Source organism: Fundulus heteroclitus, chromosome 5 (assembly GCF_011125445.2).
Source record: "Fundulus heteroclitus isolate FHET01 chromosome 5, MU-UCD_Fhet_4.1, whole genome shotgun sequence".
Taxonomy (NCBI): Eukaryota; Metazoa; Chordata; class Actinopteri; order Cyprinodontiformes; family Fundulidae; genus Fundulus; species Fundulus heteroclitus.
The window spans coordinates 34,368,838-34,388,621 of record NC_046365.1 but is presented as its reverse complement, the minus strand read 5'-3'; the positions used below and the strand labels follow the sequence as shown (position 1 = coordinate 34,388,621).

The window sequence follows — 19,784 nt, the reverse complement described above, 5'->3', positions numbered from 1 at the left end:
AGGGCTTACTTGGAGGGAAAGCGATGTCTTCCTCTGTAGTGTACCAGTCCTGAGCTGAGCCAGGGGGGGCGTTGTCCGCTACGCCAGTTCAAACCTTTCAGGTTGCAGCGTGTCTCTTCTTTCAGGAGCCTGTGGTGTTGTAAAGTAGAGGTGTGAGCTAACGTCGTTTCAGTGTGTAATTCACTCATTACGGATCATAATGTGTCCTTTTAGAGGCATTATTTTGAGAAAAGTCATTTAGTGTTTTAGTGCAGGAAGGGCAACGCGACTAGGGATGAGTCGGCACCGAGGGAAAGTGCTATGGTTTCATGTTGTAAATGCCGTTGTTTAGCAAAAGTAGTTTTTACCCAAAATGTCACGCTTCTTGGGACCTGAGCTGGTCTTTGCGCCTATATAGAGACTCTTTGGAAGAAGGCCCAGCAAAGACTTCACTTCCTGCATGATTCAGTCTCCATCAGTGTTCGGCTCAGCGCGTCCACTGACTGGACAGGACCGGTCCAGACTGCAGCGAACTTTCAGAGGGGATCATCGGGGCCGACCGTCCTTCCATCCAGGACGTGTGCAGGTCCAGGGCCAGGAAAAAGGCAGCTCTGCAGACCCCACACACCCTGGACACAAACTCTTTATAGACTTTTACCTTCAGAGGCTGTTTGCTCCTGCAGAACACGGTGGACACCTCACCGCTCGATTAGTCAGCTACACCGCTGTCAGACAAAACAAGCATAATGCAGATTCACACCTCCAAACCTCCCCTGTTTCCTTTATTTACACAGAACTAAACAGCTGTTTATATATGTATACCACACGTCTGACTCCTTGATTGTGCACAATCATGTCTGAACTAATTTTAGTTTTTTCTTTATTGATTAACACTAGTATAACATGCTGCCGTTACCCGGTTAAGAAGCTGGTCTCTCAGCTCTACAGCTAGCCTGTAGTCAGCCGTTTAATGGTTTTATAACACTATTAACTCAATAAGAGGGAAAAAGCAGCTCTGTTTTAGTGTCCATACCAGTCTGTATTAGTAGCAGCTAGAAGTGGTTCCAAATCTCCACATTTGTGTTTCTGGAGAGCAAGCAAAATCTTTCGGGTTCTAGGTCTTAGTGTGTGGCATCTTCTTTTAGCCTGCTGTCCTGACAGTGTGCAGCAACAAGTGGGGGAAGGGCAGCGCAGCATTACTGTGGCTAAAACAGCAGCATCTTATGAACATAAAGTGGAGACCTGAAGAACGATGTGATGGGACATTTTAGCCAGATTGTAACGGTGACTTTTATGAACTCTGATATACTTTGACACGGCTAACGGTTCTCGCCCAGACGGAAACCTCAATCGGCGACTTAACAGGAACGCTTACGCCGTTGTTGATGTTATTTTCCACGGGATTTTATTATTCAGACATGTAAAGCTCTGCGATAATAACACGTTTTTTTTTTTTTTTTTAGTGATGCTGCAGGTTAAAGGACACGAGGGTGTTTGGGATCTTTTTCTTCTTACTTTACTGCTGTTCTGTTGTGTAATCATCTAGTGGCAATGATTAATTGATTCATTAATAGATTTTTTTTTATTATTTTTCAATTATATCCTAACTTTTGTTCTTTGTCTAATATCTTTCCTCATGTCTTTGAAGTTCTCATTCGTGTATTTTCAGTAAAACATCGTCAAGTCCGTCTGAATCGTGATAAAAGACAACAGCCTAAAACAAAAGTTTAACGCTGCAGTCGGCGGGATGTAGCGGTGTTCTTTCACACCTCCGTGTTTTAAAATGAGCTTCAGGTGCCTCATTTTGGTCAACTTCTGTCACTTCTCGTCTCCCCTCGGCTTTTCTGTCTCCACTTCCCCTGCTCACGCGTTCAGTAGGCGGGGCCGGGGCCTGAAAAAGAAAAAGAGTTCAGAGGACGAATCCAGCGTTTTTCAAAATTTGGGATATCAGGAATTAGTGGATGGATTGTGGTTTGGTCCAGTCCCCGACTCAGCTGAGGTGGCAAGCATGGTGCCGTGGGTGGGTGGGTGGGGGGGCATGGGAACGGCGTGGACCGCTGGTGGGTCTGAACGACATCATCAGCTGTGGGTGTGATCAGCAGCGCCGGCCGCTCTGACACTTCCTCGTTTCATGCAGTCATTTAGCAGCAGAAGCATCATGTTTGGCACGTTTGTGCGTTATTTGTCGGCGTAATTCCTTCTGTAACTGTGTCGCTGCCGCTGCTCGTTGCAAACCAGTGGCCAGCCAGGGGCCTAATAAAGTAAAGTCTGAGGAGTACATGTCCGTGTTCATCAAAAACCCAAAATTATTACCAAGACCGTTTCTTTATTTCCTCTTTGCGCAGTGAATGAAGCGTTTTGTTAAATGATTTCATGGTGAAAGCCGCTGGGCTCGTGGCTCCTTTCTTTGGTCTTTGTCGAGGTCAAGATGGCGTCCGCCGTGTGGAAGGAAGGGAAGATCCGCGCCGGTTCTGGTAGTCATTTCTGGTTATTTAGTGAGTCCAGTTAGCCGTGTTCCCCTCCAGTAAGTGTGGTGTCATTACGCGGGACGGGAATTTCATCACATCATCGAGGGTTTTGTGTTTCTGATTTCACAGAACACCACTAATGTAGAAACTGAAACATTATAACACATTTCCATTTTTACTGGGGCCATTTCTTGACTTTAGCCCTTTTATAAAGAACAGGACAGGAAGATCCTGGCAGGGTCGTACCGATCTGGCTTCTTTCTCCAGACTTTTGACTTTGCAGCTCTGGCATTCACATTCAGATGTTTTTATTTATTTGTTTATTTAATCTATGCAAGGACGATAATTCATGGAAAGTATGTGCTGCTGGTTTCTTCCTGAAAGTTTTGAATCCGTGAAGGAGTTCCCGGGTCGGCTTGATTTATGCAACAAAGTGGATCCCTGATTGGTCCGCATCAGAACCTTTTAGCGTTCTGGGGGGGCTTTTCCCACCCAGGACCCTGGGGGTTGGATACTGACCGCTAAGTAAAGCGCCGACGGACCAAGGGACAATTTTCACAATAGTGCTGCAACTCTAAATAATACCTTGTTTCTCTGAAGTGGATCATGTACGGTACACAAGTACAGTTATTTATTTATGACGGCACTATTTATGCACTGTATTTTATTCTTTTCGTCGCTTGTCACACTACTACACATTGCAGGCGGGTACAGTGGCAATAAAGAGCCGTCTTATCTTAAGTCCAAAGATCTATTTGCTTTTGCTTGATGCATTTATGGAGCAGAAATGGTGGGAAATTTTAGCTTCAATGCAATTAACAAGAAGGGAAAAAAAAACACAATTTTTTATTTCTTTCATATTTGGCCTGCTAATCACCAATTAGAGGTTATCAAGTAAAAATTGGTCTATTCTGATGTCTGGCCGATTGACCGATAGATTGTTCTGGAATTTGGACAAAAGACGAAGGCTAGGCTTGCTCCTCTTCCTCTGCGCACAAGGCTAGACGCTGCTGCTGCTTTTAAACACTGCAAAAAGGGATCTAAAAGTAAGTCAAATTTTCTTGAAATAATGTATTTTCCCTTGATTTAAGCATGTAAACAAGACTATTTGCCAATGGAATGAGTATTTTTACCCCTACAATAAGATAATTAGATATCCTGCCCTTGAAATAAGATGATAGAGATGAAATGTTCCTATTTTAAGTGTAAAAATCTTATTCCATTGGCAAATAGTCCTATTTACCTGCTTAAATCATGGAAAAATACATTAATTTCAAGAAAATTTGACTTACTTTTAGTTCCCTTTTCGCAGTGCAGCCTTTCAGATCGGATCGATTTCAACGTGGACATCTCCAGACCTGAGCGTCTGACGCGCAGCTCGGCGAGCAAGGGCGTGTTTTTGTTCTGCTCTTTGAGATTTCTGAATAAGGAGCGCTTCAGTGTCCTGTGTTTGCCAGATTATCAATACCCGGGCTGCTCTCTGCTGTTGGCAGGCGCTCCCCTGGCCGTGTGGGTCTAAGTGAAGCAACATGAGGGGGAAGACAAGTCGTGTCCTGTTGCTGTAGCTCTGAGGAGACGACCACAGCTGCTGGTTCATGTGCAAACCTGGGCTCCTCTGTGCTGCTGTTCGTGCAACAGAGATTCCTTTCTCTCTTATTTTAAATCATACTCGTATAAAGAGATCAAATGTTTTTTTCATTTTCACATGGTGAGCCTAATGGTTAGAGCTTCCAGGCTGCCAGTCCTCCGGTTCAAATCCTGCAGACTTTCCAAAAACAAAGTGAAAAACAAAGCAACTGGACTTGTTTTCTGTAGTTGAAGACATTTCGCTTCCTCTCCAAACGTCTTCAACTACGGAAAAAGAGTCCAGTTGCTTTGTTTTTTACTTTTTTTTTTGGAATGACCAATCCTGCAGACTGCCTCTCTGGGTCCCTGAGCGAGACCCGTAGCCCCAGAATGCTCCCCGGGCCGCTCGTTGGAGAGGACGGGTTAAATGCAGACGACAAAGTGCAATAAATTAAAGATGGTGGTCATTATTATTGTTGTTGCAGTACATGGAAACAGTTTAAGATTCAGATTAAGACCTGACCGATTCATTTACCTGTAACGTGCGTCCAGTAGATACAGTATAACTACAACCACATACAAATACATACAAAAATACTTTATTCAGAATAGTTTAATGGATTATTAAACCCCAATATGGGATTAACGACGAGGGAAAACCGCACAGGTTAGTGCAGATGCCTGAAGCGAAATCTATACATGATACAATTAATTTTGGGTTAATTTTGGATGCAAACGTAAATGTCCTCTGAGGCTAGATGGAAAAATGTTTAACGTACGTTTATAAAGTTGGAGAAAGGCAGCGGTTGGTTCTTAGCGCCTCCTTACGTGCGTAAACCCGCCGTTTGGGAAGCGAGCAAAGGAGGGATTCCTCTGCGGCGCAGAAACCAAACACATGGCTCACTCAGAACACAATCACACCTTGTCTCTGTGTTGCGTAATCCTAACATCCCAGTTCTGTGGCGGTGGCACAAACACAGCCATTAAAGCCACTTCAGCACATTTCTGGTCCATCCACGTCAGAAGATTGTTCTGTTGCACCTTTTAATTAAGCCAAAAATACTGAGATGTTTCTCTTGGTCGTTGTTTAGCTTGTGTGTTTTTCAGTTGCCCTTCTTTGCTTTAATGGATTTCTAATTGACTTTTTGGCACCAAGCTTCACTTTTCTGGTCATTTCATTACTGCAACATCCACCAACAGTATCTCAAATCCCCAAATTTTGCCTGTCAGTTAGAAAAATGGTTATGTGTGTTTTTTCATGCGCTGTATCGCGTTTCAACCGTGTTTGGACGCGCTCAGGCTGGGGTAGCAGCAGTTTAGGCCAGCAAAGCTCCGCTTTAGATGCCTATTTACCAGTAAAGTAATATAATACGGCACAGCTGAGCAGTAGCACTTGAAACCGACTTCAGTTCTGACTATTCCTGTTAAATTGCCCCTGTGATTTGAGCGGCAGTCATAAATCTGTCTATTTAAAACTTCACGTAAGTTTTGGAAACAGAGTAAACATCTGACATTTTTTTCATCCTGTGTTCACCGTCAACGCTTGAAATATGTGCGGCATGCACGAGGTAAAGCACAAACATCCCAGAGCCGAACGAACCTGTTTCTGCAACAACACAGTGGTGAAAAATAAGCTCCTTCACATCGTCAACCTTGCTGAATTGTTTTCCTCTTTATTTACAGGTGGTGGAGGAGCGACGAAAAGATGGTCTTCCACTAGAAGACGGGTCAGTTTCCCTTAAAATAATCCGTAACTTCTGTCTTTTTTCCACCTGTTACTAACGCATTACATTGTTGCAAGATACTTTGAGTTATTGAAAGCAGAGTTGCATCTAAATTGACCCATTTAAAAAAAAAAAAAAAACGCAGATGAGGTCTTTGGGAAGTTTTGTTGCACGCTTGGACGATACAAACCACATTTATCTCTAATTATGTGAAGCCAGCAGAGATCGCATCGAGCCAAGAGGCACGTGGAGGAAATATGACCCGTGCTGCTTTGTAGCTTCATTTTCTAAGGCTTAAAAATGCATAAATGGAGGAGAACTGTCGAGAACAATTTTTTTTTTTGTTTTTTTTGCTCACAAATGACATGTGGTTGCACTTTGATATGCCTGTGTCCTTTTAAAAGCCGTCCCCAGTATGCAGGCGGTTGTTTATGTTAGTAAGGAGGGGGGGGGGGGGGGGGTGACGGGGAGAGTTTGGGGGCGTTCGTTCCAGAGGCACAGAACCAAATTCCTGCCTAATTTTAGAACTCCTTGAAGAAAAAAAAAAAAAAAAAAAGCAGAGGAGGTTATTTGCTGCCTCAGAAAATAGACGTTGCTGTGAGAATATCAGCAGTTTGTCTCGAGCAGCAGTCAGAGTGAAAGCTTGGAAACGGAGCCGTCGTGACGTCCTTTCCTGCTTCTCGTTGTGTTTCCAGGAGGATTGACGATGTGGGAAAGTAACGGGAGTAAAGACTGCCTTTGATAGAGAGGCAGTGGTTATGCAAAGTCTTCCCCTGACATTATATTCATACATTATGCTCATTTATTATCTGCCATAGTTAGAACTCTTTAACGATTAAATGAACTAACTAGTCGGCCTGTTATCGTACGCTTTAGTGGCTCTGCAGAAAAAAAGTTATTGTACAGAGTAGGAGTTATTTAATGGACAAACATGTCTGGGAAGCTTTCAGATTTAACGACAAAGTCTCGTTTGGTTGGTTTGCATCAGCTGAGGATACGGCTATTTATAAATCCAGGTGAGGTGTGAGGCGAATGCTGCTCTGGGCTGTTGGTTAATCTAAAAACAGACGGGGCTGTGGACCGGGAGGCCCCTCGTGTGTGTGGGTTATCAGCCACTCACCAGGCCTGCCATCACCCTCTCCCAGCCTAAAGGGCTAATCAGGAAGCACACGCAGAGGTTAATGACATTTCCATGTGTGCGAGGCCTCAAAATGTCCGATCTTCGCCGCTCGCTTTGGATCTTCGGTCATTTGAAACGACTCCCTTCTCAAGTGCCTTTTGTCACGCTGTTTGTTTCTAACGCACCAATCTGTGTGAATAAAAGCGGACTGAAGTTCTTCTTTTCTCAACCTCTCCACTGGAGCACAGCTAAGGTCAAAGCACACGGCAACTTTGTTTGACTTGCATCCCGGGGATCAAATGGCACCGAACACAAGTTGTTATTTTAGTACCGAGCGGAGCTCAGGACCTGCGCTCACTTTAATACAGAGCAGCACTTGTCCGTAGGAGATGGAGTGTTTTTTTTATTTTATTAAAGGGAACATCCTGAAAAACCTGTCATGCAGTGAATTTATGCAAAGTTATAGCGTCTTGCAAACTTCTTCGTTCCCTTTGTTGTTGTTGTTTTTTCTTTCATTTTGTCTAACTACAGCAACAGACCTCAGGGCGTTGTATCTGTTTGCTATCATGCTTTGCATGTTTTGCTTGCTTTGCCCTCTACTTCAGGAAAACTGCAGAGGAAATTGCCGCAGTTATTGTTAGCACTCTTAAATAAGGGATAAATTTGGGCCATGCAGAAGTATAAGGTCTGCCACCTGAGCTGTGGCTCTCTGCAGCTCCTCCAGAGTTACCATGGAACTTGGTTGTTCCTCTGATTAATGCTTCCACTGCCCGACGTTTTAACTTAGTTGAAGGAACGTTTCTTGCTTGGTTGCAGTTGTGTCAGACTCCTTCCGGTTTGCGCTGCGTTTTATTTAGAAGGGATAGCACGAATGGTGGCCGATGTTAAAAAAGTTCAAGTGGGCATGAATACGTTTCACAACACAGTATTACCGATTGTCTGAGAGTTTTCGTGTTTAAATTGATAAACGGTTATAGGCTGTATAAAATTCCTGACTTGATTAAGGTTGTTGCAAATAATCCAGAAATCGAAAATTTAACAAGAGCTAACATCTGCAAACAACACTTGTCTGAGGCAGTGCAACAAGAAACTGGTTTTCTGAGGTTATGCAAACTGCAAGAATAAAATCAGCATCAACTGCAACATTTCTGGTTGTCTGACACACAAATGAAACCACAATCGGAACAATATTTTGAGCTATTAAACTATACAGCTAGACAACAACCAGTTAAAGCAAACATCACTCAATCGACATGCCGTTTTCTCAACTACACTTCAAAAAAAGGTGCATTTAAAGTGTTTAAGGCACACGAGAGTTCAAAAAGTGCTCAAACAGCAGCTATAATCTGCTCTGCTGGTCCATAGGTCAGTTGTTCGTACACTGTACAGTTTTCCTTCAAGCTGCAGCATTAATGTTTGCTTTGTTGTGCGGTACAACTCCGGGATTTGAGTGTGCATGAAGTGGTTTTGTGAAGGAAGAACATGCCGTGGATTTAGCTACACCAGAAGTTGTTGGAATCCGGGTTTCTCCACAATGTGGGATACTGATCCTCACAGATGTATTCGGCCACAGCCCCCGTTTAGTTTCACAGCCTCTGGGGACTTGGGGTCTCTACTTATCAAACAAGTGGTAGAGTTGGCTGTGCTTCACTCTGCTACTGTAAGGGAAAACACGTCTGAGTAATGTTAGCTAGCTAAAAGATGCCTAGCCGCGGCTAACGACGAATAAAACGACTAACATTTTAACATTTCAGTTTAGCAGCAAGCTAAACGCGGCTAGCGCTGCATTAGCATGCCAGCCACAGCTAATTGCACAACATCAATGCGGACCAGCTGTGGCGCTGACAGCAGTGATACGTTTAACACAATAAGTTAAATTACGAAAGGAAACTTTAATTTACCAACGTGTCAGAATTCCTCACGAAGGCCGGGGTGTCGGTACTTCACATGTTTGGCCGAGTTCGTTGAACTGCTCGACTTCTTTCCACCACTTTAAACCACAGTTTGCACACATGCATGTAGAGATCTTTGGGTTTCCCTTCCCTACACCTCATATGCAAGACATTTGCACATTAGGTCTTTTTTCTTTTTCGGCTAACACTGGTTGGTCTGGTCTTCTTGCAGCCAGGCTTGTAGTAGTAATAGCAGATACATGTGTGTGTGTGTGTGTGTGTGCCTGCACAACGCCAGTCGCTCGCTCTGACTGTAGAGCGCGTCCACAGTGCAAGTCACACAGTATCCATACCCTAGCAACTCCGTATTGTGTCCAAATACAACATTTGAGTATCGGTACTTTTGGGAGTATCGATATTTTTGACAACCCTACTTGATACGGCACTAAATGCTTTATTACCTGCACCGATTCTCTGTGGACGTTTGCAGAGAAAGGCTGCATCGCTTTCAGAAATACTTTAAATACTTCATTAATTTTTTTACATACTTTTTACATTTGGCCCTTCATTTGCTTATCTATGCAGTTTTTTTTTTTTTTTGTGTGTGTGTTTGGAACGCATTTTAAGCTGTACTGCTTGGCAAGTTATGAATTAACAAGCCTTTACAGCAGTAGATTGTCAGAGTTAGCACTTCTCCCCTCCTCTTCCGTCTGTTTCACCCCGTTAGCACATGTCTACCAGCACTATAAGCTTATGCCTTATCAAGCTTCCCTCTATTAAAGTTTTTTTTACTGCCAGAAACGTGCAGTCCAGCTATGGGTCTCTGTTCTCACATATGTGAAGCTTTTACTATGTAGAATTTTACAATGAGGCTATTTTTCACTCATTTATGTTCGAGATGTTTACAAAGTGGGGAATTTTTTTCAATTGTAATAAACAAACTTCTTTTTTTACGCATTTAAATGGACATTTTAATGAAAATAGAAGAAAGGAAACTTGATGAGATTAATGTGTATTGATTCAGTCTTAATCGATACATTTACAAGCACATTTTAAACTTGAGAAAGGGCTCAAAACAGAAATGTTGTTAGTAAAGAGTCGCTTTTGTTAAGCAAAGCGATGCAGTCTTATGTAACCCTTCATAGCTTTACAAGGCGAAGCCTGCATATCGCACATTTTCTGTTGCCAAATGCATGACGTGTGTGTTTGCACACAGTTGATCTGAATCCAGGTTTTGGTGCCTGCGACCTCAGACTGAAAACCTGCAGAGAGGCTGCAGAGAGGCTGCAGAGAGGCTGCAGCGCCGCGTCAGTCACTTCCTCTGCTCTAGTCCTGCATCCACGATAAGCGACCCCACCGCGCTGCGGCGGAGGGACCGGCGTGGCTTGTGGACTGAACTGTAATGAGAAAAATAACAGCAACTGTTGTCCTCGATGTGACCGCCAAAGACGACAAATACAAGAGGATCGAGTTTAAAGTTGCTCTGCTCGCTGGCAGCCAGCCTATGTTTACTTTCCTAGTAGTTTTGTTTTGTTCCTTTCTGCTTTAACTGGTGATTTCCTTATTTATGTTGTTTCCTTAACGCTGTCATGTTGAGCGAAAAGTCGTCTCATTTCGCCGCATTTTAGGTTCTGACCCACTTTTATGTTTGCACTCGTTTCGGTGAGGATTGTTTCTTTATGAGACGTTTATCTTTAACTTTGACACACCGCAAACAGTGCATTTGACTTCTGCTTTTAGCCACTTTTCTGAAGCCGGTTTTAGGAGTTGTAATGCAGCTGTAGAATAAAAGCCCTCCTTTTAAAAAATGTATTTCCTGGTCACGGCTTCACTGTCAGTTGTTTTACTGGGCTATATAAAGTGGGAAAGCATAAACCAATGAGCTTTCTCGTGCTCTTAGGGCCTCTCACTGTTTATTGACAGGGATGCACGGAGGACAGCTACCGTATGCGTCAGCTGCTGCTTTCCAGCTTAGCCTCACCCATTTCTAACGCTTAGGATGTAACAATAAGCCACCAGAGGTACAGCTGATCAAAACGTCTTTAACATCGCAAAAACAACAGCAGTACATCGATAAACAAAATGAACATGAGTTTAGATTGGACATTTGAAACTAAAAATGAAAACTAAAAGTTCATGAGGAGAGGCGTCCTCATAAAGGTTCGTTACATCTCATTTTTTAACTCCAGGAACTTTACTAATCGAGTTACTGCAAATTATTCAAGGAATTATTTCAGCTCCACTAATAAGTATTAATAATTACTGAGGAGCAGCCAGTGTCATTGGATTACATGTTGACCCATGTTAAGGAATCCAAGAAAAATGTTTGAACTGGAGCTGCACAAATATACTGAATCTCAGTAAATTAGTAAAATGTTCTTAAAATTTGTGTTTTTGTCCTAGATTTAGGCAGGTAAATAAGATTATCTGCCAATGGAACGAGTATTTTGAGCCCTAAAATAAGATAATTAGACATCCTGCACTTGAAATAAGAAGATGGAGATGAGTTATTCCTATTTTAAGAGCAAAAATCTTATTCTATTGGCAGATCACTAAGTTGCCCTACTTTTTACATCATTGTTTAGTTTGAATCAGGGGATCACAGATCAGTCCGTCTTGTTTATATGCAAATGCTTTGTTTTATAGATACTTCTGCGTGTTTGGTCGTCTTCATTTGGTTAAACTCAGAAAGAAAAGCTAAGACGTCTTCCTGAGTCGGCCATTATTTAGTCGTTATGGTCTTTCCATTTTGCACATGGGAACGAGACAAAAATAGTTTTTACAAATTGGTTGCGTCTTACTGGCACAAAATAAAAAGTCTTCAGTCTTTAAGGCTCTGGTGATTCCCCTTTTTGTAATTTACACAGACTGAACTGACTCAGCTCTGTAACCGCCGTGCACCGGATAAATTCGACTCCACGTTTATCTCTTTCTACAGTTCATTGATAGATTTGTGCAAAAGGGACACGCTGTATTTGTTTGGACGTTTTCCTGATGTAACTCACGTTTTAACGCTTTTTCTATGTGTTTTCTGTCGAACAGCTCCTCTCCATATACGCAGGAGAACGGGATGCCTCTGCATATTCAGCCCCCAGTGTTGGATTTTGGGACACAGTAAGTGCTTTAGTTAAAGTTCCCGCTGACATGACAAGTTATCCAAACGTCAACAGTTTTTAAACACACCTTGCTTCCTTTAAAGTGGACAACTCCACTTTCAAATTCAACTTAGCTCATCTGCATAGCATCAATTCACAACACGTCATCTCAAAGCGCTTTACAGTCAATCATTCAAAGTTTCCTATCTAAGAAAACCCATCAGAGGACATCCCTCCAGGACATTACCGCTAAACAGAACGCCAGGCCAGATGTTGCTACTATGAAAAGAAAAAAACAAAGAAAACTAAAAGTTGAAGTAATGCAGAATTGGAGAGCAGTAGGAGAATGTAGCCGACTCGGGGAGGGGAAGTGGTCATTGTGTTCCTCCAGCAGCCTAAACTTATGGCGGCATAGCTACACAGTTTGCTTTGTACTCATAGCATTGAACTTTAAATGAGATGATGACATCACTTCCAGCTGAAGTATTATTTTTAAAAAGCAGGTTACGTCCTTCCTAAACCAACAATCCAAATAAAGCCAGAAGTTTGCTTTTCCAGTATTCACAGATACTGACCTTTATCAGAGGGTCTGAGAACCTCACTGTTTACCTTCATGCTCCAAAAACAAATTAGAAACCTTAATGCTCTGACCCGACTGCGGTTTCAGCCGGTCCTGTCGAGCACAAGCGGTGATACAGATGATTTATATCCTGAATCTGGAATGCAGAAACTAGGCACCCCAAATCCCAGCAGCATTGGAAAAATATTTCCCCAACTGGACATAATCGCTTTAGGGAATTTTTATCCACACAAAATACGTACTGTGGGACCAGAGTGCCCCCTCATCAATCTTGTGGTTTCGTTTTTTCATGTAAGGATTGTGGGAACATTTATATTATTACTGGTCAGCTGACTCATAAAGACTATTAAAATTAAATCATAAATGAATGTGGTGTTTTGAAGAAGGACTAAGCACCGTTTTTAAATGGATGGAAAGAAGAGAAAATAAGTAGCATTTCCAGGAGAACACCGTAATATTAGATTTTTTTTTTAGAGCTTTCTGGCAAAGCTAAAAGATAGAATTATTGAACTCAATCTCCTAGTTTCATGTTCGTCCAGGCCGTGCTGCAGTTCCCTAAAATGAAAGTCAAGCCACACTCTCAGACAAACAGGAAGTGAGAACAGTTCAGATGAGGCTTCACAAAATGTCTGATCACAAGTCCGTTTTCTGGATTCCTACACACTTTTCTATGTTCTACTTGCAGTACTTGAATAAAGTAAGGGTTATAATTCAAAACCCTTCATTTATGAGCATTGGTTTAGGTTTATATGCTGCAAATTAATCCTTGGTCTGTAAATCTTCTGTTTAATCTCTCATAGTTTATTTTTTTAAATTATGTCTTACAACTGTAACGATCCTTTGAGACTGTTTTGCATTTGTTTTGATTTTGCATAACTTGTGCAGAAAAGAAGTGCATATTCTTAGTAACCAATAAAAAAAAAAGTCTTGTATTGCTTTCTATTATTAATTATCTTCAAATACGGCTATATACCCAGCATTATAAGCACTACAAACATTTTTGGGGGGTAAAACGTATAGAAACAAAAAAGGGTGTAACATTTTTCACAGCTGCAACCAGTCAGATAAAAACATATGGGTGCTTTTTTTTTTTTTTTTTTTGTTTAATGCCTCAATGCGTGATTCAAACCAAGGTGTCGCCCAGCTCGACAGATTCTCTGAAAAAAACATCGAATGCCCAGTTGAGGATTGTGTAGGAAGCTGTTACTTCAATCTGTCTTTTTTTAAAGTCACTAGTGAGTCAAAAAAGGAGAAGTATTGAACACTGTTTTGAAATTACATAAAGAAAGATTAATCTTCACTCAAAGCAGCACCGTGTAAGTTTTGACCCAAGTATTATCTTAATTAGAGACATTTAAAGGATTTTTCAATGGTCCATGCAGGGTGCCCTTCTCAAAAACTCTCCTATGTGACTTGAGAGCATTGGATCCGTGGTTGAATGGGTCATGTGACCCGGAGCGGCGCTCTAGGTCATATTTAAAAAAAAAAAAAAAAAAAAAAAAAAAAAAAACAGATATGGCACCTATCTCATCAGAGATATTTTTGGTTCTCTGATGTAGGACTTAATCTAGAGGGGTGGATGTGGCCTTTTCTTTACAAGTAACTCCATGACGTCTCCATCTGCTGGTCCAAAGTGGTCTGCTATCAGATTCCAAAACACAGAGGGAGACTGTTTAATTTTACAACAGAGCAGTGTTGCCAGTGGCCTTCAATTCAATTCAATTTTATTTATATAGCGCCAATTCATGAAACATGTCATCTCAAGGCACTTTACAAAGTCAAATTCAATCAGATTATACAGATTAGGCCAGATTATACAGATTGGTCAAATCTGGGGTGCTAAACCTGGAAGTTACAAGTCTAGCGCCCCTAGTGGCTGTACGTTGCACGGTGCTGCTTTTCAAAACTACTTAACTAAATGGGAGAAGTCTCGGTTTACACTTGAAACTAATTTAGTAAAATCTTCATCTTTTATACACGACCTCAGCTAAAAACAATAAGAACGCTGAAGCTAACTCAAATAATGCAGGCCTACATTATAGTTATGCCTCCTGTTTTAACCCTGCAGTCGAAAATTAAGAGCGCTATAATTGCATAAGTTTAATGCTCCCACTTGCCTTCAAATTATAAGGAAGATAAATATTAGAAGAGATATGATATTTTAAGAGGAAGTAGGACTTTTTTCTGCTTTAGTTAGCTTTGGATGCTGGCAGAACAAGAGGTGTTTATTGGTTTTAAAACTTTTTTTGTCTTTTGTTAGGAGGGAGTCGCAGTGTCACTGATTGGTCAGGAGCATAGAGATAATCTTGGTGCTGATCTCATAACATGCTTCTCATTAGCATTCCCTCTCTGCGTATTAGTGCATATGCAACTTTACTGCTGAGAATACAGTGGTTTCAGGTTAAATGTGCAGAGCTCATAGTTGCAGAGCTCAGAGTGCAAATGACTTCTGGCTTCCTCATGCTGACAGAAAGCAATACGCTGATCTGTTGTTACTAGCAGAGGATGATGAGGCCTTTCTTACTGGAATACTATGAATATGTTTACACTTTTACTCAGCACGTTGTGTAGCGGATACGTTTAACATCTAAAAGTATGTGTAATTCCAGAAAGGAAATGGATGGTTTTGCTTCATTTTGGGTGTTTTGCTCCCCTTTAATTCAGCTAGCCACCATGCTTCAGGAGGAATGTTTTGTGTACATTTTTGCTGATCTTAATGCTCTGCTGTCTGCAGGCCGCTGGGGTTGCCGAGAGCTGAAACCATATATATACACAACCCCAGCCAGGAAGTCCCTGTGACCCTGCTGTCGATGTTTACATCCAGCATGCATTTTTACATACCTTCCTTTCACCGAAGAGTAAGTGGGCTCAGAGTATTCACACATGCCACTGTCTGTTGTCGCTGAAACGAATTGTGTGTGTGGCGCTGAAGTGTATTAAAATGTGCTTTCGTTTAATGTCGCAGGTGATCCCACCAAAGGGGAAGGCATCTTTTAAACTAATTTTCCTCCCATCTGAGGAGGGCAATGTAGAAAACACATTATTTATAAACACATCAGCTCATGGGCTGCTTTCATACCAGGTGAGTATAATAATAATAAGCTCTCCCAATATGCTTTTCATTGACTCTGAAAAGCTTCCCACTTTACTGTTGAGATCATGTGTTCATGTAGTATTCCCCCACGTCCGGTATATTTCTGTTTATTCACTAATGTGCTCTATCAACACTGATGGCTTAACATAACCTGGATTTATATAGAGAATAAATTCCACATAAGTGGGCTCTATTTAGTGTTTAAGTGATTTCTGAAGGTGACCGGTGGTACTGGATTTTATTTAGGGGAACAGAGTAACGGGGGATCAATCATGCACACCTGACTTATCATATTATTATTTGTGAAAATCTTTTTTAATTCCTCATATGTTGTGCTGGTCCAGAAATAGAATGACAGTAAAATGCTTTAAGATTTGCTGTATCAAGTGAATGTATATATGTTTTTGGCTTTCCTGCAGTTTGAATCAGTTTAAAAAAAAAAAAAGAGCTCAAAATTGCTATTTATTTAGTTTGTTTCAACTGTTATTAGAAACTGGAGCAAGTCCAGCCTGGGCATAAACTCGTATAATACTGCTTTGTTTGCTTTTTTTGTTGTTTAGCAAAGACAGAAGTTCTTGTCCTTCTGTGTTGTTGTTTTTTTAGGGAAATTTGATAACTGCACGTGTCAGAGTTGTATTCTGAACAAAGCCAGGTGCATATGATAATTAGATTGATTTATTGTGTGCCTATATGAACAGTAAAATCTGATTATTTTTTTTAATCTTAATACATTTCAGTCTGATCGTGAAATTTTGTGCATGTAAACATAGCTAATGTGTGTTTAGGTAATTATCTAGACTAACAGACATAAAGTGCACTACTTTCACACAAGCAGTTCTTTTTAAGTCTTAAAGCTTGGATTTATTTCTCCTAATTTTAGCGTGTTTTTCTTTTGTCAGTATCATTCCAATGTCTTACTCGTCCTGTAGTTTGCGTCTTTGTTGCGTTTCTACCCTCACTGATTGATTTCCCAACAGAGAATCCAGCTGATCTGTTTGATTCAATTCTACAGTGTTCTGTTGACTTTTCGAGTGAATCTTCCTGTTTTGTATTTCAGTGTTCAGCTGAAGTACGGTAACTTTAACTTCTTCTTTTTTTAGGTTTTTGGTGTGGGAGGCCACCAAACCTCATTAAAATCTTCCCAAAGAAAGGAAAGTCTAATATTCCCTCACATCCAGAGCATAAAGCTGACCCAAACTCAGGTACGCCTCTAAATGTTTGTGAAGGCTGTGCATAACAGTCAATAACAGCGCATCATTGGAAACAGCTGATTTCCCTTTTCCTGCTAGCCCAGATAAATAAGCCCACACACACACACACACACACACACACACACACACACACACACACAGACAGACGTTCACCCACTCTGATTAAATTACTTGGTGGCTGTTGAATCAGCAGGAATTATGAACTTTGCTTTTGTTTCCGTTAACACGGGCTCCGTGTTTTCAATATTTGACATTTCTCAGCGTCACACAGGAGGAAGACCAACGTCTAGCCTGTGCATAGATGTAGAGACGGTCTAAGGCAGGGAAAGTGTGTGTGAGAGGCATCTGAAACAAATTCTCGCCTCCACAACAGGAAGTGGGGTGACAGTTTGAAAATGTCAGCATGGCTGTGAGCTCTCACAATCACCCTGGCTGCTGCCTAATTGGTTAGTCACTTGGGACGCACTTGAGCCTGTTATTTTTCTATGTATTTTCAGTATTTGATGTTACTGCTAATGCGGTTTAACTTCATTTTAGGGGCGCTTTTCTCATACAGGTGGATGCGGCACACAGTGAGATATATGAAAAAACAAACGACATTTCAAACTTCAAAGAAAAATGTCATATGCAATAAAATGGCAAATTATAGCATAAAACAGTCCCATAGATAAGAATATAAAACTTATTTCATCTTCTTTTGACGAAACACAAAATAATAAAGTATAAATGAAAAGTAACTATTAAACCTCAACAAAAAGCCAGACTGAATAAGTGTTTTTTTGTTGTTTTTTTTGTTGCATTTTCTATTGAGAAAACAGATTTATCTTTTCATCAAAAGATAACAATTAAGAAAATTACACTGCAATAATAATAATAATACACAACATGTGACTGGCTTCAGTGCTGAAAGCTGCAGGATCTTAATTTTCAGCAGCACACGGCATGCAATGGTGTAAAAGGCAAGAGTTAAACTGTTAACACAAAAACTGCATTATGCACACACAAATTTCAGTATATATAATTAGGATCTTATCCAGACGAATGTAAAGTGCCGCTTTATTGTATGGTGGAAGAAAACGAATGAAGGTTTTGCCTTTTTATTGTATTTGTTTTGCAGATATAAAAAGTGTGGAAGCTGAAAAATGTGATCTAAATTCATATTCAGCCGCTCCACTCTCCAGTCCTCAGATAAAATCAGACGTCTCCTAATTTGTACAGAGATTCCACTTTTTCCTCACCATGTAAAAATAAACTGGCGGGACAGCCGTATAACACAGAGCTGCTCTGTTATTCTGCAGGAAGATGCCTCCAACATCACCATTCTGGGTCTACTCCTGGAGTGCAGATTAAAGGAGAGTTTTCTGAGCAGTCCTCAGGTACCGTTTGTCTTCTGCTTCAGCGTTTGTCTCTCTGCCCACTTTAGCTTGAGCTCATGTCACACACGCAACTCAAAAAAACATGCCCCGAAATAATTTTTTTTAAATTTAAAAGCTAAATATGATGTAACGTTGAAGATGGTATGCAAAAGAAAACATTCTATATCAATCCTTAATATTAATTGGACGTATTTGGGTGCTTAAGCTTTTTTTTCTCCTTTTGATTAAACCAGAGAACCAGGTTCTCTCAAACCTTGGCAGCATTGCTTCCTATGTTGATTTGTTTCTCTGGGAAAGGTACTTGGATCTCTTGCCCAACATTTAATAACTTTTCCAAGAGATACCATAATTACTACAGAACTCTTCACACTCATCATGTAATACAGTTGAAAGCAGGTCTTTCCACAACATTATCATTACTGTGTAGTTGTGATTTGATAAACTGAAATTGTTCCTTTTTGATCTGTTGGACCAGCGTCTGTTCAGCATATAGCCAATATAGATGTAGGTGTTTATCATTTTATTTCTTATTGTACCATTTCACATCATAATTTACATTTATTGTGACTGTATTGTTGTGCATTGCTTTTATTTTTACAATTTTCTCCGCTGTTTGTTCTGTCTGAGAATCAATAGATATCAACAACTTCAAAAAAATATGAATATAATCACACTTAATGTAACCTGTGTCCTGAAGAAGCTAATCTCAAAAGGCTTGTTTTTTTTTTTTAAGAGCTGTATTTGTGTTTGTGAGGCTTTGATTTTCAAGTGGTCCTCCAAAATTGTGGCCATTAGTTGGGGAGGATGTTGTGCAAAGATTAAGTAACAGTAACAGGAAATTAGTTTTGATTTTCTTGGAGATTAGGACAGCTCTACTGTCAGCAGATTGACACTCACTGAGAGAAATGTTTGTGGTTAGGGGGGGAAAAATTACATGAGCCCACCTCTGATGTTAAGCTTTTATGAAGTCGGACACATAAAAATTATCTCATCTTTACCAGGTTCTGAAAATATCTATTTCTACCTTCAACTTTCTAACAGATTTTACAGCAGAATTATTAGTATTATTAATAACGTAGATTTGCAATGTTAGATCTGAGTGATCTTTTGCCCTAAGTGGAAAATAGACCAAATTGGAGATGTTTGACCATAATGAAGAGCGTCATGTTTAAAGAAAACCAAACCCTCATACCAGCTGATTGGCTTGGTGGTGGAGGCGTGGTCATTTAGGCTTGACCTGTTGTCATGGTAGCAGCTCGCAGACATCGAGTCAACCACATCCTCTTTTGTTTTCAGACGTATTCTGGAGTCAAATCTTGCACCATGAGAAGAAAGTCTGCCAAAACTGGGTCACAAACAGGACGATGGTCCTAAACTCAGCAGCCAAACTGAAAATAATCAAGGGGTTGGAATGGCCTAGTCAAAGTCCAGACCCCAGTTTAATTAAAAGACAGAGGTGGGGCCGTAACCCTATAACGCTAAATGTATTTATTCATGATACCTCTACCTCCTCAGCAGTCAGTATTTTTCTGAACATACAATTTACAACATACAAATGAAAATATTTTACACGTCCTATATAAAAGTTCAGAAAATAGACCAAAAATCAAATTTTTGGTCTAACATATCAATTACAATACAAAGAAAGCCGGACTATTATTATTTTTATTTTTTTTAAG

General features: G+C 40.7%; 1 protein-coding gene across 1 annotated transcript in view; it reads left to right on the top strand.

Moving 5' to 3' along the window:
- Positions 1 to 19,784, top strand: part of tmem131l (transmembrane 131 like) — a 45,798-nt gene that overhangs the window by 5,821 nt on the left and 20,193 nt on the right. Inside the window, 6 exon segments of the mRNA XM_012873856.3 lie at positions 5,697 to 5,740; positions 11,792 to 11,863; positions 15,159 to 15,282; positions 15,390 to 15,506; positions 16,619 to 16,720; positions 18,028 to 18,105. Of these exon segments, the coding sequence (XP_012729310.2) occupies positions 5,697 to 5,740; positions 11,792 to 11,863; positions 15,159 to 15,282; positions 15,390 to 15,506; positions 16,619 to 16,720; positions 18,028 to 18,105 (537 nt within the window).